The sequence below is a fragment of the Salmo salar genome, chromosome ssa03 (genome assembly GCF_905237065.1).
Source record: "Salmo salar chromosome ssa03, Ssal_v3.1, whole genome shotgun sequence".
NCBI classification, from domain to species: Eukaryota; Metazoa; Chordata; class Actinopteri; order Salmoniformes; family Salmonidae; genus Salmo; species Salmo salar.
Genome location: NC_059444.1, coordinates 30,663,790 through 30,688,035, shown reverse-complemented (window position 1 = coordinate 30,688,035; position 24,246 = coordinate 30,663,790). Strand labels below are relative to the sequence as shown.

Below are 24,246 nucleotides of genomic sequence, written 5' to 3'. Positions count from 1 at the left end.
AGGGGCTAGGGTTAAGGAAAATAGGACTGAATTGTGTGTCCCTACAAGGTTAGTGAGAGGAGTGTGTGTGTGTGTGTGTGTGTGTGTGTGCGCGCGCGGGTGTACATAGCTAGAGTAATGAAGCAAGGTCTTCCAGGGGAGAAGGAATGGTTCCAATCCTAATTCAGTTACAGTGAAGGATAAACCCTTCAGTCAGCGCCTCCTTGAGGAATTGTAGGACCTATGCAGCTCTTTGAAGTAACAAAGACGCATTTTTTTTTCTCATTTCAACACAAGCTTTGTTAGCGGATCACACAATATACTCCGATAGGTAGAATTCAAAACCGTCGCTCTGTGAGTTGGATATTCATCTAGAATGAGGCCTGTGAGTTCGATATCCAAATAAACAGCATGTCAAACCTACACTTGTGAGTTTGATATTCCTCCAGATAGACTGTGCTTCCTTCCTGCATCTGTTCTCAGTGTACTGTTGCTATGTGGGCACTGACACGAGAGAGAGAGCACTGAGTTGAGCACAGCAACAACTCACAGGTAGGCTGACGGCTTGGCAGCAGCTTGGCACATGATGGCCCTCTGGGAAGTGCATAATAGGTAGCTAGGCCTCTCTCTCTCTCTCACACACACACACACACACACACACACACACACACACACACACACACGCTCTGTGTATCTATACATCTGTAACTCTACTACTCCCTCTTTCCATCTTCTCATATCTCCTTTCTATAGCGCTCCCTCCGGTGTATCTATACATCTCTAATTTGTAACTCTCTAGCTAACGCTGCGCTCCTTGTTGTCTACTCTCCATCTCCCTCTTTCCCCTTTTGTGAATGGATTGCTGGCTCTCTGAGCTCAGTCGTTCCCTCTGGCCTGCGATGACTCAGTCGAAGTTCAAACGCTACACATGCAGCTCTGCTCTGGATCTCGCGGGTGGGTGGCAGAGAGCTGTAACCGCTCCCAGTTTAATGCTGACGCAGCTCTACAACACAATGTGAAGTATCGAGCAATTTCAATCGTGCATGGTGGAAGTGAAGTAGTAGTGCGTGTTGAATTCCAGATCAGTATACTGCCTCCCCTGATTCATGCATTGCTCCAGGTAAGAGCGTCATATGCAAAAATGAATATAACATTAAGCACTTAATCCAACCTCTCTTGCCTTTTACTACACCTACTGTACCCATTTCCTCTTCAGGCTTAATGTGGACTTACGTAACTATCGGAATGGTGGGTACATCATTTCCCGTAATGAGCCGGCTTAATGGGTGAGCCACACAAACCACAACGTCAAATATGGCCCATTCTCATTGGCTGCTCTAGTTCTGCCCAATGAAAACACATCTGCCCACTGGGCACACCACGTCATTTCAAAGTGGATAATTGGGTAATATTTGGTACATTACATCCGATCTTCACCCACTCAAAAAGGTTAGTTGAATTTCCGAGCAACCACCTAAAAGCACAAACAAATTCCAAATGTCCATCATTGCGGTTTCAACCATTTAAAAGCCGAGCAAAGTTCAAAAAGGAATACAATGTCAGATATTTTGTTTATTTATACAACAGACTGTCTTATCACTGTGCTTCATCTAATAGCAGAACCAAAGGACCTGGATTGCAGTAGAGAATACATTAAAAGTACATAGTGCAAGTGATCAATTCTATTTGAGATACTGCACAGATTATTACAAAGTTACTGCAGTGTAACTTTGACTGAATGGACGCCAAGGTTACTGCTGTACAATACACTCTTAGATAAAAAGGGTTTGTCGGGCTGTCCCCTTAGGAGAACCCTTTTGGGTTCCAGGTATAACCCTATGTGGAAAAGGTTCTACATGGAACCCAAAATAGTTCTCTGGAACCAAAGTGGTTCTACCTGGAACCAAAAAGGGTTCTTCAAAGGGTTCTCCTATGCAGACAGCCGAAAAACCCTTTTAGGTTCTAGGTAGCACCATTTTTTCTAAGAGAGTATCGCATTGTGAGAGTTCTTTCTGAGAGCTCTCCTCTGTCTGTCAGCAGAAATATCATAAAGAGCTGGTGGTCTGCAGTGGGAACTGTACTGCGATACTACCAACAAGCAGTTATGCCATTCCCTCCATATTGTTTCACAATGCTGACTGCCTGCACAAACTCCAACAGAGGTAAATTCACTGCAGATTGAATAAAATAAAACAGGCTGTGTAGAGAAAGAGAGACACTGCACTCCTCCAGGCAGCATATTGGCTTTTGGCAGTGGTGGAGCTGTCATTGGGATTCAGTGCCTCAACACCTATCCCCCCCACCGTCCTTCCCCTACCCCCTTACCCAACCTTCTTCCACGTTGACTAGAAATATGATTAATATCCTCATTGTCACGCAGCGTTCCCCAGCTTGGAGAGCTTTTGCAGAACGCATTATTTCACATGGGGGATGGGAGGGCACGTGGAAAGCATATTACAGCTAGTCATTCCAACACTCCAGGAGAGAGATGGGGAGGGAGATAGAGGGACAGAAAGAGAGACAGACAGAAAAAGTGCAATCTCTTCAGGCCTTTCATGGTTGACATCTGCCTGTCTCCTCCTTTCATCTGAAGTGGAGGATGATGGGAGATCTCCTAGTCAGGTGGTTGGTTCTGATGTTTGAAAGGATTCGTAGCACTATTAGTTGCCTCGGTGCAGCACAGCTATACAGCCATTTTCAATATGATATGTTTTATTCAGAGATTGTACCCTACTGTATCATCAACCTGTGCTGATCCACATGGATTGCTATAAGAATACGTGTGTTGCATGACTGTAAAATGTGAGTGTGCGAAGGGTGTAACCTCTTACCACTTTGTTGAACATGCTTAATAATAGTCCTGTGTATTGTTACCAAACAGCTAACATGCTGCAGGTTCAGCAGAGTCCATGCTGGCACCACCCCAAAGCAATCAATGTCAGATGCACTGCACCTTAACTGGAACAAGAATCGGCACGTTAAGACTGACGACTGACTGCAAATGTTCCCAGACAATCTTGACCTTGCAAACAGCTCCAGAATATATGATTGAATTTGTACTGGGGCTAAAAAAGAAGGAGGATAACCTAATCCGGTTGTGGTAGTAGTCGAAATTTAAAGAGTAATTAAACTCGTTAATCCTTAAACTGGTGGTAAACTCAAACTGTCATCTCTGTTAAAGCCATAGTTACGTAGACGCCCACGTCCAGGATGCAATGACTACTGGGTCTTTCTTGAATTGAGGTGGCATTTGCATCCCTTGACTTTGCAACCTTGAAAAACACGCTAAAATGACAAAAAGTGAAATATCATATGTTTGTTTATATTGAACTGTTTATCAATGATAAAACATAATGCAAGTCAATTATACTGCAACAATTTATATTTATGCATTGTTTAAAAAGTACTTTGTGTAAGCAATTTGACTTGTCCCAGTAGTGACGTGTAGAGTTGTAGCAACATGTTTTGGGGATTTAGAGATATAATACTAGAAGGTGAACAAAAGTATTGAATAGATTGTATAGAGATCAATAAAAACAAATAAGGCTATTAAAATATTTTTTTGTTGTTGCTAGTATAATGTCTGAACCTCAGTTTTAAGTCAGTGGTGGTACCGCCTTGAAAATCCCTCATTACAAAAATCCCTCATTACAAAGATACAGTTGAAGTCGGAAGTTTACATACACCTTAGACAAATACATTTAAACTCCGTTTTTCACAATTCCTGACATTTAATCCTTGTAAAAATTCCCCGTCTTAGGTCAGTTCGGATCACGACTTTAATTTAAAGAATGTGAAATGTCAGAATAATAGTAGAGAATGACTTATTTCAGCTTTTATTTCTTTCTTTCATCACATTCCCAGTGGGTCAGAAGTTCACATACACTCAATTAGTATTTGGTAGAATTGCCTTTAAATAGTTTCGGGTAGCCTTCCACAATAAGGTGAATTTTGGCCCATTCCTCCTGACAGAGCTGGTGTAACTGAGACAGGTTTGTAGGCATCCTTGCTCGCACATGCTTTTTCAGTTCTGCCCACAAATGTTCTATAGGATGAGGTCAGGGCTTTGTGATGACCACTCCGATACCTTGACTTTGTTGTCCTTAAGCCATTTTGCCACAACTTTGGAAGTATGCTTGGGGTCATTGTCCATTTGGAAGACCCATTTGCGACCAAGCTTTAACTTCCTGACTGATGTCTTGAGATGTTGCTTCAATATATCCACATCACTTTACTATCTATTTTGTGATGTGCACCAGTCCCTCTTGCAGCAAAGCACCCCCACAACATGATGCTGCCACCCCTGTGCTTCACGGTTGGGATGGTGTTCTTCGGCTTACAAGCCTCCCCCTTTTTTCTCCAAACATAATGATGGTCATTATGGCAAAACAGTTCTATTTTTGTTTCATCAGACATTTCTCCAAAAAGTACAATCTTTGTCCCCATGTGCAGTTGCAAATCATAGTCTGGCTTTTTTATGGCAGTTTTGGAGCAGTGGCTTCTTCCTTGCTGAGCGGCCTTTCAGGTTATGTCGATATAGGACTCGTTTTACTGTGGATATAGATGCCTTTGTACCCGTTTCCTCCAGCATCTTCACAGGGTCCTTTGCTGTTGTTCTGGGATTGATTCGCATTTTTTGCACCAAAGTACTTTCATCTCTAGGAGACAGAACGCGTCTCCTTCCTGAGCGGTATGACGGCTGCGTGGTCCCATAGTGTTTATACTTGTGTACTATTGTTTGTACAGATGAACGTGGTACCTTCAGGCATTTGGAAATTCTCCCAAGGATGAACCAGACTTGTGGAGGTCTACAATAGGTCTTAGCTGATTTCTTTTGATTTCCCCATGATGTCAAGCAAAGAGGCACTGAGTTTGAAGGTAGGCCTTGAAATACATCCACAGGTACACCTCCAATTGACTCAAATGATGTCAATTAGCCTATCAGAAGCTTCCAAAGCCATGAGGTCATTTTCCAAGCTGTTTAAAAAGGCACAGTCAACTTAGTGTATGTAAACTTCTGACCCACTGGAATTGTAATACAGTGAATTATAAGTGAAATAATCTGTTTGTAAACAATTGTTGGAAAAATTACTTGTGTCATGCACGAAGTAGATGTCCTAACCCACTTGCCAAAACTATAGTTTGTTAACAACAAATTTGTGGAGTGAAAAACGAGTTAATGACTCCAACCTAAGTGTATGTAACCTTCCAACTTCAACTAATATTTAAAGAATTATTCAGACCCTTTGTTATGTGAATCAAAATTGAGCTCAGGAGCATCCTGTTTCCATTGATCATCCTTGAGATGTTTCTACATCTTGGAGTCAATCTGTGGTAAATTCAATTGATTGGACATGATTTGTAAAGACACAGACCTGTCTATATAAGGTCCCACAGTTGGCAGTGCATGTCCAAGCCATGAGGTCGAAGGAATTGCTCGTTGAGTTCCGAGACAGGATTGTGTCGAGGCACAGATCTGGGGAAGGGTACCAAAATCATTCTGCAGCATTCAAGGTCCAAGAAGACAGTGGCCTCCAACATTCTTAAATGGAAGAAGTTTGGAACCACCAAGACTCTTCCTAGAGCTGGCCAAAAGGGCCTTCCAACAGGACAACAACCCTAAGCACACAGCCAAGACAACACAGGAGTGGCTTCGGAACAAGTCTCTGAATGTCCTTGAGTGGCACAGCCAGAGCCCGGACTTGAACCCGATCTAACATCTCTGGACAAACCTGAAAATAACTGTGCAGCAACGCTCCCCAGCGTTGAGGATCTGCAGAGAAGAATGGGAGAAACTCCCCGAATACAGGTGTGCCAAGCTTGTAGCGTCATACCCAAGAAGACTCAAGTCTGTAATTGCTGCCAAAAGGTGCTTCAACAAAAGTACTGACTAAAGGGTCTGAATTCTTATGTTAAAGTGATATTTAACTTAAATGTTTTATAAATTAGCAAAAATGTCTAAACTGTTTTTGGCTTTGTCATTATGGGGTATTGTGTGTAGATTAATGAGGGGGAAAAAACTATTTAATCCATTTTAGAATGAGGCCGTAACGTAACAAAATGTGGAATAAGTCAAAGGGTCTGAATACTTTTTCAAATGCACCGTATATGAAACCCTACCCTGCAGTGAGGCAGTCAGAGGTACCAGGCACAAGCAAAGTGTGAAGTAGAGATAGATCCGCTCAGGGTAAAACAGAGAGACGGGCTCAAATAGAGATCAAATACAGGCAGCCTTAAAACGGAGTGGATCTTGTCTGGCCGGTGGTTATGTGATGTGCTTCTCTCTGACACTATCGTTTCCCCAAGAAAGGCCCGTTGGATGGGCTCTGTCCTGCCGCCCTCCACCATCCGTCTGGCCATATTGATTGTAATCTCTGGGACAGGAGTGATTACAGAAACCAGGAAGGAGAGATAAGCAGGGAGAGTGAGAACTCAACATTACTGTACCGCAACGGGCTGGTAATATCAGGAATCAAGGTAAGACATAGATTGTCGAAGTAACAATGTTTATTGTGGCAACAGGGGCAGGCAAAGACAGGTCAAGGCAGGCAGGGGTCGAAAATCCAGGGTAAGGCAAAGGTACAGGACGGCAGGCAGACTCAGGTTCAGGCAGAGTTCAGTAACAGGCAGAGTTCAGTAATCAAGGGGTGGAGCAAAGGTAAAGGACGGCAGGCAGGCTCAGGCAGAGAGGTCAGGCGGGCGGTTACATGGTCAGGACATGCAAAAGGTCAAAAACCAGGAGGACGAGAAAAGAGAGGCTGGGAAACGATAGGAGCTGACAGGAAAACGCTGGTTTGTTCAAGCTACTAAGACGAACTGGCAACAAACAGAACACAGGTATAAATACACAGGAGATAATAGGGAAGGGGCAGTCAGACATGGTTTTGACTCAAGACACAGAAAAAGTCGGAAAAATACAGAGGGTACAGGGCAACTGAGGACGAACAGCAGAGGGGCTAATGATCTTGGAGTGGGGGGGGGGGGGGGGCAGGGATAGGTCTCGGCTACCGGGGGTGTAGCTGCGGCCCCGCCAGCAACATGTCAGTGCCTCAAACTTAACCTTCTTGGATACCGGTCAGTGCTGCAGAAGAGAAGTGGCTGGGGCCTTACTGAACCCCTTGTACTCTGCGGAGCTGGCGAAGACATCAGGGGGAATTTCCAAGCCCCCAGGAAGACATCCCGGGGCAGGCAGAGCTTGTGTCGCTGGAGCCAAGAGAATCCCAATACCACGGGAACCTATGGGGACTCAACCACCAGGAATTGGATAGCCTCGCTGTGGTTCCGACACTCATAGGCTGACAGGGGTTATCTGGTGGATGACGCGGCCTATAGAGCGCCCGTCCAGCACTCTAACACCCAGCTCGGACGGTGGGGTAACGTCCATGAGACTCACGTCGGCCCCCAAGTCGATGAGTACCTGGAGAGACTTGGACTGGTCGCCCCACAGCAGGGTGTCATAGAGAGGGGGGCGAGAAGAACAATTATCTTTCAGACCCACCAGTGTACGCACTCCAACGAATGAGCTAGCTCTCTTGAAGGGACAAGACACAAAATGACCGGCAGTACTGCAAGACAGACAACTCTGGGTCTCAAGTCTGCGTATGCATTCGGCTGGAGACAGCCTAGCCCTGCCGAGCTGCATCGACTCAGGAAGAGGTGAATCGGCAGTCTCCGGAGGGACACGGGTAAGCACGGATCCTTTCGGGGACGTCCGGAGTTTATCAGCTCAAGGTAGGATCCCTGAGTGAACGATTGGGACCACAATCGAACCTCTTCTCCCTCCTACGTTCCCGTAGCCAACCATCGATCCGGATGTTTAAAGCGATGAGTGAGTCGAGATCCGTTGGTAGTTCTCGGGCTGCCAGCTCATCGTTTACCTCCTCTGATAATCCATGCAGGAACATGTCGAACCGCGCTTCCAGCTTCCAGGTACACTCCGCTGCTAGCGTGCAGAACTCCACCGCATAGTCTAACACACTAAGGGTGTGCTGCCGGAGTTGGCGTAACTTCCGGGCAGCCTCTCTCACGGACACCGGAGCCTTAAACACTTCTCACCTCCACCACGAATACCTCTGGGGCAGACTGTTGCTCCCACACCGCCGTGGCCCAGGCGAGTGCCCTCCCCAACATCAGCGTAATAATATACGCAATCATCGAGCGGTCCAAGGGGAACGAAGAAGGCTGCAGCTCGAAAACAAGGGAGCACTGGGAGAGAAATGCCCGGCAGGTTCTGCAATCTCCATCATAGCGCTCCGGGGGAGGTAAACAGGGTTCCCGGGAAACCAGGGTGACGGCGCTGCTACCAGCCGGGTTACAGAGGGGCTGGGAGGTTACCCTTCATGGTTGGCTGCCTAGAAGGCAACCTTTCTCCCGCAACATGTCCAATGCTTGGTCGTGACGTTCGGCCGTGGCCTGGAACCCCTCCATCATGCCACGAAGCAACTCCTCGTGCCTACCAATGGTGTCTCCCTGGGAGGAGATGGCGTAGCGGAGCTGGTCCAACTCTTCTGGGTCAGTCATGGCCAGTTCGTACTATCAGGAATCAAGGTAAGACCCAGATGCAGACTGTTGAAGTAACACTGTTTATTGTAGCAAACAGGGGCAGGCAAGGACAGGTGAAGGGAGGCAGGGGTCGATAATCCAGGGTAAGGCAAAGGTACAGGACGGCAGGCAGAGTTCAGTAATCCAGGGGTGGAGCAAAAGTACAGGACGGCAGGCAGGCTCAGGCAGAGAGGTCATTTGGGCGGGTACAGGGTCAGGACAGGCAAAGGTCAAAAACCAGGAGACGAGAAAAGAGAGGCTGGGAAACGATAGGCGCTGACAGGAAACCGCTGGTTAGCTTGAATGAACAAGACAAACTGGCAACGAACAGACAGTACACAGGTATAAATACACAGGGGCTAATAGGGAAGATGGGTGACACCTAGAGGGGTGTGGAGACAAGCACAAGGACAGGTAATGCTTATACACTGATACTAGGCATCCGGGAATGGGAAATAATGTTCCCGTAACATTGTAAAGAGGTTGTCAGAATGTTTGGTGCTGAGGAGTGTGTGTGTGTGTGTGTGTGTGTGTGTGTGTGTGTGTGAGCGTGTACTGCATGCGTTTGTGTGCATCCATTTGTATGTGTATGAAAATAGCTTCAAATTCATGTCCCCTGCAATGCAGCTCAGCCTAGTCCAGTCCAGTCTCCAGCCCATACAGGCTATTTACATTCAGCCCATGTGCTGCAATGGAGATCTGGCCATCAGTGTCCCCTGTCCCACGCCTCAGTCTGCACACACAGTTTTCAGCTGCCCAGGATATCTAACTACTGCACAATAGCCCACCCCTGTGAAATGCAGTGTATCACATCCATTACAAGATAAACCAAATACTGTGTAAGACAGATCAACAATGAGTGTAGCGATCCTATATGGAGTGTACAAAAGATGTGATTAAACTAAACCAAAAACAGGTCAAATTAAAAAAAAAAAAATCACACACAGATGAAAGGCTCCACTGTCTGATTGGATTTTTTTTTCACAATACTTTAGCGGAGTGGTATTCAGGGTTGGGGAAACTGCAGTGGGGGTCACCAAAATGTACAGCCACAATATGTTACTTTTTGGGAAACCTCACAAAAGTCGCAAGAAATTTTGGAGAAAAATAAAATGGAGTCCCTGCTGAAAAGTTTGAATACCACTGCTGTAGGGGTTTTGAGAGGTCAACCGTCAAAGCTACAGTATACCAAATCTTTCTGTCTGTATGTCTGTCACACAAATGCACGGGCACACGCGCACACAGAGAGAAAGTATACATATCTTTCCATCTGACCTCATGTTAGAGAGCCAAAGAGGACCGTTCACAAAAGGTAAGGTTCATGCCTTCCACAAAACACTAACAGCTAACTGTGTGACTGTGTGTGTGAGAGAGAGAGGCAAAGGTGGGCTTCAGTAAGTGAAACAAGATGACAGTATGCTAGAGTGTGACAGAATGAATGAGGAGAAATAAAGAGAGTGTCTATAGGGAAGGGAGACGTGTGTGTGTGTGTGTGTGTGTATCTGTGTGGGAGAGGGAGATAACAGATGTGACTGTTGTTAAGCTATGCCTAAGTGATGAGCAAACAAAACAGACTAATCTAATGAGAGCTGCTGGACTGACCAGCAGGCAGGCAGGCAACACACACACACACACACACACACACACACACACACATGCACCCATGCACACACACAAACACACATGCACACACACACACACACAGCTCCCACCAAAACATACATTCCACAGCCTGCCATTCTAATCCATCATTTGCCTGTACAGATGGGACTGGATTCTATTCATTCTGCGTTTGTGTGCACAGTGTGAAATGGAAGTGTCAACCAGCTTCTCTGGTTAGCAGTAATTTCCTGTTGGGATGATTGATTGGAATCCTGGCTTCACCTTGTTAAGTCATCTGACAGATGTACAGTGAGGGAAAAAATATTTGATCCCCTGCTGATTTTGTACGTTTGCCCACTGACAAAGAAATGATCAGTCTATAATTTTAATGGTAGGTTTATTTGAACAGTGAGAGACAGAATAACAACAACAAAAAATCCAGAAAAACGCATGTCAAAAATGTTATAAATTGATTTGCATTTTAATGAGGGAAATAAGTATTCGACCCCCTCTCAATCAGAAAGATTTCTGGCTTCCAGGTGTCTTTTATACAAGTAACGAGCTGAGATTAGGAGCACACTCTTAAAGGGAGTGCTCCTAATCTCATTTTGTTACCTGTATAAAAGACACCTGTCCACAGAAGCAATCAATCAGATTCAAAACTCTCCACCATGGCCAAGACCAAAGAGCTCTCCAAGGATGTCAGGGACAAGATTGTAGACCTACACAAGGCTGGAATGGCCTACAAGACCATCGCCAAGCAGCTTGGTGAGAAGGTGACAACAGTTGGTGTGATTATTCGCAAATGGAAGAAACACAAAAGAACTGTCAATCTCCCTCGGCCTGGGGCTCCATGCAAGATCTCACCTCGTGGAGTTGCAATGATCATGAGAACGGTGAGGAATCAGCCCAGAACTACACGGGAGGATCTTGTCAATGATCTCAAGGCAGCTGGGACCATAGTCACCAAGAAAACAATTGGTAACACACTACGCCGTGAAGGACTGAAATCCTGCAGCGCCCACAAGGTCCCCCTGCTCAAGAAAGCACATATGCATGCCCGTCTGAAGTTTGCCAATGAACAGCTGAATGATTCAGAGGACAATGGGTGAAAGTGTTGTGGTTAGATGAGACCAAAATGGAGCTCTTTGGCATCAACTCAACTCACCGTGTTTGGAGGAGGAATGCTGCCTATGACCCCAAGAACACCATCCCCACCGTCAAACATGGAGGTGGAAACATTATGCTTTGGGGGTGTTTTTCTGCTAAGGGGACAGGACAACTTCACCGCATCAAAAGGGACGATGGACGGGGCCATGTACCGTCAAATCTTGGGGGAGAACCTCCTTCCCTCAGCCAGGGCATTGAAAATGGGTATTCCAGCATGACAATGACCCAAAACACACGGCCAAGGCAACAAAGGAGTGGCTAAAGAAGAAGTACATTAAGGTCCCGGAGTGGCCTAGCCAGTCTCCAGACCTTAATCCCATAGAAAATCTGTGGAGGGAGCTGAAGGTTCGAGTTGCCAAACGTCAGCCTCGAAACCTTAATGACTTGGAGAAGATCTGCAAAGTGGAGTGGGACAAAATCCCTCCTGAGATGTGTGCAAACCTGGTGGCCAACTACAAGAAACGTCTGACCTTTGATTGCCAACAAGGGTTTTGCCACCAAGTACTGAGTCATGTTTTGCAGAGGGGTCAAATACTTATTTCCCTCATTAAAATGCAAATCAATTTATAACATTTTTGACATGCGTTTTTCTGGATTTTTTTGTTCTTATTCTGTCGCTCACTGTTCAAATAAACCTACCATTAAAATTATAGACTGATCATTTCTTTGTCAGTGGGCAAATGTACAAAATCAGCAGGGGATCAAATACTTTTCCCCCCTCCCTGTAGTTCCAGTCGCTCAAAGCAGAGCCATGTAAAGCTTACAGATACATTCATGATACATACTCCTTTGGAATGGTCACCTGCTGCTCTGATTTTCGACTGCGTCCCATAGGGCTCTGGTCACGTGGTGCACAATATAGGGAATAGGGTGCCATTTAGGACTCGCCTGTACAGCATCATATCACTGGGTGCTTCATAACAGTGAGAGACAACAAGGCTTAGCCTAGCTGCTGTTTCCAACAACAGAAACCTCCACTGTATTAAGGATAAACTCCCATGGCAGCCAGCAGCATGACTCAGCTCTGGTTAATCTAATCAAAGAGACCAATCAAATTAGCCACACAATGCTAAACAGGCCAATTCAATATACCTATGTCTTGTCATACTCAGTCCTTACTGTACTCACCCCTGATTCAATTATGGGGTAATTCCTATCATAAAGTAATTGGATGCCAAGGTGCTATAACATTGCAGGGCTGAGCTATCCTCACAGTAGAGACGATATGAGCCTACTGTATGTGACCCTGGGAGGACAGGGATCCAAATGTTTCAGCAGTTTCAGTTCAGAATAGAACTGCATACTGATTTCTTCAAGCCATACATGAAAAGTCTTTATGTTGATCAACACGTTCATCGGCCAGTCAGACAAGCGAGTGCCTTTGGAACTGTATCCTCAGACAATTGTACTGTTGTCCTCTCAGAATGTTGGGTCTGTTGGAGTTTGTGTGTGTGCGTGTCTATGAGCGAGTGGGATATCGGACACCATATTGTGATCTGTGGTGTCTGGCAAAGACAGATTTGTGGTCATATACAGTGGAATATACATTAGCAGCTTGCTTCAGGCCTATTCCAAGAATCTCGTATGTGCTGGTGGGGTATAGTTCAGCTGTTAGTAGTGGTGGTCCCCATTCTCCTGCCCCCCCTCCACAGTGGCAAAAGGAGGACTGAGACATGCAAAGTCATAACCCTCCCAGCCTGCTCCCCTCCACGGATTGACAGGCTCATTAGAACAGACAGTGTGAACCAGGTTCTGGTTACCTCAGGGCTCATCTGGGCCAAATGGCTTGGTGATTCTCTCTCTCTGCAGATTATAGTTAAACATGTTTTGGGGCAAATCAAAACACAAGAATGTAGACATTTCCAAAATACATCAATAGACTGCAAAGTATTTCTTCCCAAAACTATGCAAAGGACTACCAGCTGGTGTGCAATATTGTGTGTTAATCAACAACACAGTAAAGCCAATCTTAACACCATCGGGACTGATGCTGCCGTTTAGTCACAGCAGAATTCACAGTGTGGGTGTGACTGGAAAAACAACTGCAATTCGCCTGGATGGAGGAATGGATGATGAGGATCAAAACAGAAATGTAGCAATATGGTTTGGTTTAACAAAATATAGCAGATTAAGACAAAACAAGCCCCTAAAATAAAACATTCAAAGACTTTACCTTAAGTTATTTGAAGTCTTTGCACGTACACACCTGGCGGGCACACTTGGCTAGCTAGCCGTTTCAGCACCACAGCCAGTCAGCTGTGTGACAGAAGCACTGCAAGACTATTGAACTGATGCATTGACTATTTGTCAACTAAATCTGTGCAAAAAGGCTCAGAGACTATTTATTTATGAACATATTCATCATGGCGGCAGGTAGCCTAGTGGTTAAAGCGTTGGGCCAGTAACCGAAAGGTTGCAAGATCAAATCCCCAAACTGACAAGGTAAAAATCTGTCTTTCTGCCCCTGAACAAAGCAGCTAACCCACTGTTCCTAGGCCGTCATTGTAAATAAGAACTGACTTGCCTAGTTAAATAAAGGGGAAAATATATTTTTTTAAATGGCAATCACAGAGACCATATTTTGCATGATATCGAAATACGAATAACTACGATATTTGATTGAAAGGCTGCATTTGGTTCAGGCTGTATGCTATTACAATGCAAAAAATATGAATACCTCATGGGCTAACAACTGACTCAGCCCGAAATATGCCAAGTCACCATGGTAACAAGGAATGCAATACAACTAGGTGTGCAAGGGGAGCAATTTGTGCACGTTTCCCACAAGCCATAACCAAAATCTAATCAACATCCAATACACTAATATATTCTTACACTGTCTATAATAACTTGGACGTATCTAACGTACAGTGCATTCGGAAAGTATTCAGACCCCTTGACTTTTTCTACGTTTTGTTACTTTACAGCCTTATTCTAAAATGTATTAAATAATTATTTCTCTCATCAATCTACATACAATACCCCACAATGACAAAGTAATTAGACCCTTTACTCAATACTTTGTTCAAGCACCTTTGGCAGCGATTACAGCGTTGAATCTTCTTGGGAAGGACGCTACAGACTTGGCACACCTGTATTCTCCCATTCTTCTCTGCAGATTCTCTCAAACGCTGTCAGGTTGGATGGGGAGCGTCACTGAACAAGGCCCTTCTCCCCCCATTGCTCAGTTTGGCCAGCTCTAGGAAGAGTCTTGGTGGTTCCAAACTTCTTCCATTTAAGAATGATGGTGGCCACTGTGTTTCTGGGGACTTCCAATGCTGCAGAAATGTTTTTGTACCCTTCCCCAGATCTGTGCCTCAACACAATCCTGTCTCAGCGCTCTACGACCAATTCCTTCGACCTCATGGCTTGGTTTTTGCTCTGACATGCACTGTCAACTGTGGGACCTTATATAGACAGGTGTGTGCCTTTCCAAATCATGTCCAATCCATTGAATTTACCACAAGTGGACTCCAATCAAGTTGTAGAAACATCTCAAGGATGCTCAACGGAAACAGGATGTACCTGAGCTCAATTTCGAGTCTCATAGCAAAAGGTCTGAATACTAATGTAAATAAGCTATTTCTGTTGATTTATTTGTAATAAATTAGAAAACAACATTTCCAAAAACCTGTGTTCACTTTGTCATTATGGGGTATTGTTTATAGATTGATGATGAGAAAAAACACATTTAATCCGTTTTAGAATACGGCTGTAACGTAATAAAATGTGGAAAACGGGAAGGGGTCTGAATACATTCCGAATGCACTGTACACGGGAGCTTTAACAGTCAACACCAATCTGTTCTCTGTCAGGGATCTATCCGGTGTAGCCTAATCCTGGACACCTTGCTGGTGACTACGATCACGTTGGGGTTCAGATTGCCATTCGAATGCTTCTCTATTATGTAACTGAATTGAATTAATGCCGTTCTCTTACGAAATCAAATCTCACACGTTGAACAATGAACATTAGTCTTGTTCTTCTTCTTACAAAGCCTAATCGCATATCTCTCAATTTACCAATCAGACAATTCGATTGATATGATAAACTTGTCCAAAATGCTACAAAAATGGCAAATTAGGCAAAACCAAACTTCTACATTATAGGCTACATGCACTAGAGCCCACTGGCAACAGTGCAGATCAAGCACCGTCTCAGTAAAACAAATACTATAAAATAGAATTATGTGTTACAAAACCGTTAGTTTACAATAGGCTAGAAAGGTTAGGTGCAGTGCTTTATATGCTACAATGCATCGAACGCTCTGAAAATCAATGGCCAAACGTGAGAAGCAACCTACCTGTGCGCAGGTTGAAGGAAACTCTGGCTTCGGCGAGGTACGGGGTATCGCTCTTGGACCGGACTCTCCTGATCGGCCGTCGGTCTATATGTTCCTCTGGAGAAGCCGCCATCAATTTGAGCAGCGTCCAGTGACGACTGGAGGGTTGGGACAGACACAGAGCCACCGCCGCTCACGAGGAGGTACTGATGGGGAGGAAAAAAACTGAACGGGTAGAGACGGGAGAGGGAGATGTGACTTTTGAAGCGAGGTGGAGCCGCCACTACAAAGCTCCTTAACCCAACAGCAGACAGAGGGGAATGAGAATGGAAAAAAGGGAATACATTATGAATAATTAAGTAAATGGCCTAAATTGTCAAAATAGCCTATCCAATACGGATTTGTGGAGTTCAATTATAAATATAAGCTCCTGTATGGATGTATCAGCAAGTGGAAATCTTGTCTGAGGTCAGGGGAGATTTAAAAAAAACATGTACACCACCAGAGGGCACTATAAACTAAACTAGCCTACAACTTTCCCCTCAATAGTGGATTTTGGAGCGGAATCTTCAATGCTTTGCGACAGCAAGGGAGTCTTTACGGTTTTTCAAATTAACTACATTAAGAAAAGTAAACAAACTCTGCCTCGCCATCTGGTAACTCTGCTGGGTATGTATGGCCGTGTTATGCACGAACCCGAGTTATTCTGAAAAAGGCAATTACATGTAGTGATCGTTGTACAACTTATTTGCCTGCATGTAACATTTTTACTTTTGGAATGTAGCTACTTTTCGTATTCAAGATGGCTCTTCTTTATACCCCTGTTTTCAAAGTTTTAGAAATGTAGTCTATAGTATCGTTGAGGAAATGATATTCATCTCTTCACTATTCTGTTCATTTTTATAAAAATAACAAAACAATTTGATTTACTAGCCGCAGCTGATTTGAGTTTGCTCACTGACAATCAAAACTTTTAACACTTCTTGTGTAGACTGCTGGTTTGGACACGTTTTAGCCTAAATACCATTTAGAATGCGTAATCTTATGCCCACGCAAAACGTGTTCAAATTCAAGGCTGTCAATGCACAACGCGATGTAAAATGTAACAAGTAAATATGTATATCGCAGCCAGTTGACATTGAATAGGCGCTGGTGACAATTCTCATTCCCACATTCAAACAAGTAAATGACACGATGAGGATACATGTATAAATGACTGGCCTTAATGGCCTTAACAGTTTATGAATGCAAATGTGTAATGATATAGTTTGTCCATCTGTGTCACATATAGTTAACTAGGACAAACTATTCCAAGGCAGTCAGAAAATAATTATCCTAACTTTCTGTCTTCTCTTACAGAGCTGTAGTGACAATGATTCTTCGACATCTAGTTTCAGTTGGACTTGGTCCTCGCGTGTCTTCTCCAGTGACACGTGGGCCTTTGGTAGAGATGACCAGGTCTGCCAGTTCAGGTAAGGTCCTACCACATGCATGAGCTGAATTCATAAGTTCCCCTTTTCATCCAGGCATGTAGTGCTCTACATACATTGGCTTTACATTCTAGTGTACATAATAGTAGGCCTAGGCTGCTGCTGAGTGAACAGTCTAATGCAGGGAAGGGCAACTCCTTGGATCAATTCCCCCCCCTCAAATTAAAAAAGAAATAAACAAATTTGGTTGGGCATCAGCAGTTTTTCTATTGTTATGTCAGTCACTGACAGTCACTCAATTACCCCATGTCAGCTAAACATTTTTAGATTGCTAAGTTAGTCTAGCCAGCTATCTAAACTTGTTGTAATCATGGTCGAATTACTGACCAGGGGGCCCCAATTGATTTTGTTAGTCACTCTCACTCAACTATCATATTCAAAACTGCAAACTTTTCTCTCCGCCCCATGGGAAAATGAGTAGAATTGCATGAAATTAACTCTAAAAAACCCAAAATGTCTCCCCGCTGTCAAGAGGGGGGTGGAGAAAATGTTTTGTTCGCAAGTTGGGCGGGCCTCCCAACAAAATTTTACTTGGGGCCCCCAAAAGGCTAGGGCTGGCTCTGACTGCATGTGTGGGTACGCAGACCCCCGAGCCACTGCGGCCCCTCATGATGAGTTCAGGTTTTTGTGCCCCCCCCAATCAATGTTTCCCATCCCTGCTCTAATGGCTCTTGTTAATGTATAAATGTTTATCTTCTGTAGATATGTCTGAATTCCGAAAGGTCTTCTCTAAAGCCAGGCACATAGCCATCATTACTGGGGCGGGTGTGAGTGCAGAGAGTGGAGTGCCTACATTTAGGGGTGCTGCGGGCTACTGGAGGAAATGGCAATCTCAGGTAATGTAAAACAGACATACATAGACCTACAGGCATTCATTTCATAATCTTTTCATGCTCATGTACACACAGACATTTACATAATGCTATAACACTCCCCTCCGTATGTATTTGGACAGTGAAGCTAGAATTTTACATTTGGCTCTATACTCCAGCATTTTGGATTTGAGATGTTTCATATGAGCTGTCAGTACAGCATGTTATCTTTTATTTGAGGGTATTTTCATACATATCAGTTTTACCCTTTAGAAATGAAAGCACTTTATATATCTACTCCCCCCCCCCATTTGAAGAAGTCATATGTTTTTAGACAAATTCACTAAAGTAGTCAAACATTTAGTGTTTGCGTGCTAGGAATTTGGGACCAATGGCTACGTCAAGCTTGTTACTCTACAAATACATTGGATGCATTTGCAGTTTGTTTGGTTGTGTTTTGGATTATGTTTTGCCCAATAGGAACTGAATGGGGAATGATGACTCGAGTAATTCTTTCTAAGTGAGTAAATAAGATGTTTCTGAACAATTTAGAAAAATCATGAATTAATACTGATGAGTGAGAAAGTTACAAAGGTTACAACAAAACATGCTTACCTCTCACGATGACCAATAGCAGGGGAAGTTAGCTTTTTTTGGGGAGGTATGATCTTTGTCCGTCTCACTCATCATCATTCACAATTCATGATCGTGGCCGTGACCCCACTCTCCTAGAGTGTCTTGGTGAGTTGGTATATGCAAAAAACACATTTCCAATTCATACATGCATTAAAAATGTTACCATAACACACTGGCTCAAGTGTATTATTGCTTTTATGCAATGGGTTACTAGCATTAAAAAGCAAGATTATTTCCCAAACCATACATTTTTCAACAAAACGTGGTGCTACATTCACAAACACTGGTTGTCAATTGCAATTTTAGGCATACCCTGGTCATTAGTTCAATTCCTATTGACTGCCATGTAAAGCAAAACTACCCAAGTGTTGGTTGATAGTTCCAGAACTTTGTAGGTTGCTATGGCAAAAGAAAGCTGCATTTCGTTTAATTTTACCTGTTTTTCTATTAACATTTCTTTGTATATATCCATAAAAATGATGCCAGCTGATTCATGATTTCGAGTGGCTGAGAAAAGCTGCCTGTCTGTCTCGTCCCGACTCCCGACACCTTCATTACTATGGGACAGCTGGAGATTTGCTTCAATATTGAAATTCAATGTTGCAAATGTCAAAGAGAAAGACCGCAAGGTTTCTATAAATCCCCGCTGTTGAAAATCAAATGCTAGTCTAAAAGAAATGGGAGATGATGTCTAGATGCTTTTTATAGCAAAGATCAAGTTTATAAAGTGCCTGGCTGGGCTGGTCAGACAGTGGATTGCACTGTCCAGATTGAACAGAGTAAATGGGCATTTCAACGTCATATCTTTAACCAGTGGTAACTTGTGGAATAGACACCGTCTGGAATGTGGTTTTAACCAATGAGCATCCAGGATTAGACCCACCCGTTGTATAATGTCCAGTATATCATGGGAAAGATGGACTCTATGGGAATTCCAAACTACCCGTTGTATAAACACTTGTACATGTGTGAAATCGGACAAATATAAGCACCCACCAAATTATTATTACTTACAAAAAGTGACTCCAAAATGACACGATACATTATTCACATTCACTTTCTATTGGGCAAAACATAATCCGAAACAGAACCAAAGCTGTAAATGCATCCAACAAGTTTGTAGTCACAAGCTTTATGTAGTCATTGTGACATTCTGTACTGTCGCCTTATATGAAACGTTTGATCTCAAATCCAAAATGCTGGAGCAGAGAGCCACATTTAAAATGTTAGCTTCACTGTCCAAATGCATACGGAGAGGAGTGTACTCCCGTATCAATGGATTTGTCTTGACAACAACAATGAGGAGGGGGGAGGGTTTAGGCGTAACCACGGTTACTGTGTGCGGTTCCCAGGGAGAGCTGAGGAGCTGGAGCTAGTATCAGTTAATCTAAGTAGGACAGTCTCATCAGAGATTCACTTTGAGAGAGAGAATCAAAGCAAACCTTCAACTTGTGTTTGTTCCATCCTGTGCCCCCAAGTGTTTATTTATGGGAGCTTGTTCACACTCTTTTAAATATGTGAAAATGTCATGTTTATTTTGTTTTTCCCTGAGATCTCAACTCCGCTTGCCTTGCCGTTCTCTGCTCTAACTATGACCCAGTCCTCCCACCTGTTTATTTACCTAGTCACTTACTCTCATCCAGTCTGCCCTTAACAATGTAGACTCCCATCCATCTCCACCCTTAGACTCTACCTCCTCATCCTGTGAACTCTGTTCCCTAACCCTCCCCACCCATGTCCCTGTCCATCTCTGTCCACAGGATATAGCCACCCCTGAGGCCTTCTTTCGGAACCCTTCCCTGGTGTGGGAGTTCTACCACTACCGACGAGAAGTGATGCTGAGTAAGGAGCCCAATACAGCCCACCTGGCCATTGCAGAGTGTGAGGCCCGGCTGAGGAAGCAGGGCCGCTCTGTGGTAGTCATCACCCAGGTCATAGATGATCTGCACCGCCAGGCCGGATCCAGACATGTCCTCAAGATCCACGGTGAGAGGGCTGGGCTGGGAGAGGGCTGGAATGGGCTGGGCAGCAGGGATTGGTTCAGACAAGGCAGGGAAATATGTTTAGAAAGCAGGTACTGTTTGAAGAGAGGCTCCATTGTTAATAAGTAAGCTCAGAAGATGTACTCAAATCATTAGCCCTTGCTCTAGTGGTGGTTTCCAAAGCTTGTTGTCAAAAGTTGAACATAAGATAAGGATAAGATTGACTTTATTGTCCCTGAAGGTAAATTCTACTCGGACAAATGTTGTCATCATCAGCATGTTTTTGAGAGACTTCTCCAAAGTGTCTGGACGGTGCTCATTTCTGTTTTTCTCCCTGGTGAATCATCAGGAAGTCTATTTGAGACGCGCTGTGTGAGCTGTGGACATGTGGCTGTGAACCAAGGCAGCCCGATATGCGCAGCCCTAGAAGGGAAAGGGTAAGCAGCACTACAGCGCCTCAGTACAACACAACCACCTGCTCAGGCGAATCTTCTACATTGGATGTGTGACATGACTTTTAGATAAATGGTTGTATTCAATTGTTCCACAGTTCTCCTGACCCAGATACCAGTGATGCCAAGATTCCCCCAGAGAAGCTGCCAAGGTAGGGGAGGATTAGTATGGTTCTGTCTATTTGTTGACATATTTTCCAAGCCACAGTGATAAAATCTTTTCCACATGGTGGCGGTAGTGTTATTTGCTTTTAACTTGACCTCTTCTCAATCCTAAGTAACCATACACCTGTTTGCCTGCATCACACATAACGCGTGTGATGTCATCCCTTGGTGTTTTTTATGTGCAGGTGTGAGAAGAGTGACTGCAATGGTCTGCTCAGGCCCAATGTGACCTGGTTCGGGGAAACTCTGGACTCGCACGTCTTGACCAAGGTGGAGACGGTGCTGGACACCTGTGATCTGTGTCTGGTGGTGAGTTGGCCTCGTAGTCGCTGGAGAATCTTGTTGTTGCTATGTCTCTCAATCTTTATATACACACTTTAGTATGTAGTAAGATTTTGTCGTACGCTGTAGAGACGGAGCCTGATGTAAAGCACCACACACCTGAAACTGATGTTCAGACCAATGTATAATATACATGCATTTCTCCTGTATGGCTTTGCTGGTGCCTATGCCCTCTATCTGCCCGCAGGTTGGCACCTCCTCCATAGTGTACCCGGCAGCCATGTTTGCCCCCCAGGTGGCGTCCAGGGGCGTGCCAGTAGCAGAGTTCAACATTGGGACCACCTCTGAGACCACACGCTTCACGTAAGTCACAGCCCACCACGATTAGAAAATGATGTTTTTGTCGTAATACAAGTTTCTTTGGGGATTTTCAATTTCTTTTCTTGATGTGCAAAATACAAATACATTTTGTGAAGTCAAATAGTATATATTTTTTTAAAGTAAAACGGGATATATTTAATCAAATAGGGATTCTTCGTCAAAACGGAGCCTGATAAAGTGTGTTTTATTCATGATCCTACTGCATCACACAGTTTGTCAGGTTTGAAATCAGTCAGCGTTATTAGCTCTTTGGTCTTAGATCTGATTGATCAGATGTGTGTCAGGGAAATTAAGAACCAAACACTTCCTTAGGGACACTGGTGAGCATTTCTCAGATTTCTCCTTTTATCCTTGCTTTGTCGTGTGTGTGTGTGTGTGTGTGTGTGTGTGTGTGTGGTGCGCCGTGCTTCTGCTCTACAGGTACCATTTCCAGGGCCCGTGTGGGGCCACGCTACCCCTGGCATTGGCGCGTCACGAGTCTGAAGTCGTCTGAGGGGTCAAGGGGTGGGGTCTGAGGGTGTCCGAACCTCTGGGGCTCCTCCGATATCCACTCCAGGGCCGTTTGATTCCATGGTGATTAGTCCCTTATCCAAAAACCATGCCTTAAGACACTTTCAAACAGGAATTCTTGGTGGAGGGAGCGCTGCTGTCTGCAGCAGAGGACTGAATAGTCGAATAGTCTTACTTGATACTTATTCGGTTAGCAAAACTGGAACTGAGATGTTATGTGTTATTGTCTCTTCTTGAAAGGCAGAAAAGTGTATATTCAGCTGAAATAAGGAGAAGTATTTCTTGATATAGGATGGGCAAATGTTTTCTTCTCCGGCGTTTTGAGCGTGTCATGTCTATTATATATCATAATATAAGAATAATACATGCCATTTAGCAGACGCTTTTATCCAAAGCGACTTAGTCATGTGAGCATACATTTCTCTCTCACTGCTAATTCAGTATATTTCAGATGTACAGGCTTTGCTGGTTGCTCTGTTTTTGTGACATTAATGAGGTCAGTGCACATGCTCTACATGACACACACGTTATATAACATGCTGATGTAGCTTGTGAGATCAGGTGATATTATTCTTTATAGCGTACAGTAATATAATCATATAGCTCAACCTTTTTGTCACTCTCTATGGAAGGATATACTGTATTAACTCCAACCCAGTACAATACCTAATCCATGTGCCTGGCCAACTGTTTCCACAACCTTGGCCAAATACACACAACCATGACCAAATACATGCTTTGAACCTCAAGTACATAGCAACATCACAGAGAGAGTCAGTTCATTGAACTGGCTATTGCTGAACCTGGACTATTGTATTCCCGTCCCTGTACAGTATTTACCATATCAATATCTATCAATAGTTATACTGTGGTTACATGGCATGCGAATGTGTTAAAGGCATATTCCAGGATGAAGCCCTTGATCTACTTCCCTAGAGTAAGATGAACTCGTGGATAAAAATGTCATGTCTCTGCATACAGTTTGAAGGAAGTTACTAACTAGTGTTAGAGCAATTGCTAACTAGAGTTAGCACCATGACTGGAAATCTATGGTAACTGCTAGCATGCTAGTAGATGCCATAGGCTTCCAATCATTGTGCTAATGCTAGTTAGCATTGGCTCGCAAATTACCTCTAACTTCCTTCATACTGCATGCAGAGACACACAAATGGTATCCATGAGTTCATCTGACTCCGGGGAAGTTGATCAAATCATTGCCAAACTCCCGAAGTGTCCCTTTAACATTATCATTTGTATTACTCATTGAATATATTGTTTTGCCTAATCACGCACAATAACTCTGTTGTTGGAAATGTTCTATACCGAACCAAGTGTGTACTTTGATATCATGATTGTATTTGTACTTTTTTACAACTACTGCTAGCTACTTTAGGTGTTTTTGCTTTTATGCAACATAATGAGATCTCATGCAACGCTTCAAAATATAATGCTGTCAACAACATGAATTCACTTGCATTACTTTTGTCCTTTTTTCTCTCACACAATGGTATCATTACTGCAGTCTTCATAATAGGCTATATGTAATTGGGGGAGTTTGCATTCCCAAAGCTAACAGTAGATGCTAGTATGTAGACTGTAGATTCAATGAAACTCCTCTGAACAGACAGAGTAGCCAGGAGAGTCTGCAGTCAGTCAGGCTATCTCTCAATTAGAATGCATGGGTAAGAGGAAATATAGATTTGTATTCTTCTGGGACAATGTTTTGCTCTGCTCAAGGTGAAGTGAACACTAGCATTATTCCGGTAGATAGCAAAACCAGAGAGCTCATTTGGACCATCATAATGTTGTAAAATTAAAAAGCTAATGTACGTGTGAACTACTCACCATTTTGACTGCATAATCCTGGTCCTTGAATGACCATCTTTAAGCTATTTTAGTTATTTATCTGGTCCTCTATGTATTCTGAAATGAGTCTCCATTTGTATTGATCTATTGAGTGAG

At 43.8% G+C, this 24,246-nt stretch overlaps 2 protein-coding genes across 2 annotated transcripts in view; one reads left to right on the top strand and one right to left on the bottom strand.

The window, feature by feature from the left end:
• Nucleotides 1-15,865, bottom strand: part of LOC106599725 (phosphatase and actin regulator 1) — an 83,901-nt gene extending 68,036 nt beyond the window's left edge. Inside the window, exon 1 of the mRNA XM_014191030.2 lies at nucleotides 15,596-15,865. Coding sequence (XP_014046505.1) covers nucleotides 15,596-15,707 — 112 coding nt within the window. The 5' untranslated portion in view covers nucleotides 15,708-15,865. The remainder of the gene's footprint in view (nucleotides 1-15,595) is intronic.
• Nucleotides 15,866-16,105: 240 nt separating this feature from the next.
• LOC106599723 (NAD-dependent protein deacylase sirtuin-5, mitochondrial) lies at nucleotides 16,106-23,750 on the top strand. The gene is made up of 9 exons (XM_014191024.2): nucleotides 16,106-16,243; nucleotides 16,934-17,046; nucleotides 17,767-17,900; nucleotides 20,273-20,498; nucleotides 20,844-20,931; nucleotides 21,045-21,098; nucleotides 21,297-21,420; nucleotides 21,641-21,756; nucleotides 22,195-23,750. The coding sequence occupies exons 2-9, from the start codon at nucleotides 16,947-16,949 to the stop codon at nucleotides 22,265-22,267; spliced, it is 915 nt and encodes a 304-aa protein (XP_014046499.1). The 5' UTR covers nucleotides 16,106-16,243; nucleotides 16,934-16,946; the 3' UTR covers nucleotides 22,268-23,750.
• Nucleotides 23,751-24,246: the final 496 nt, after the last annotated feature.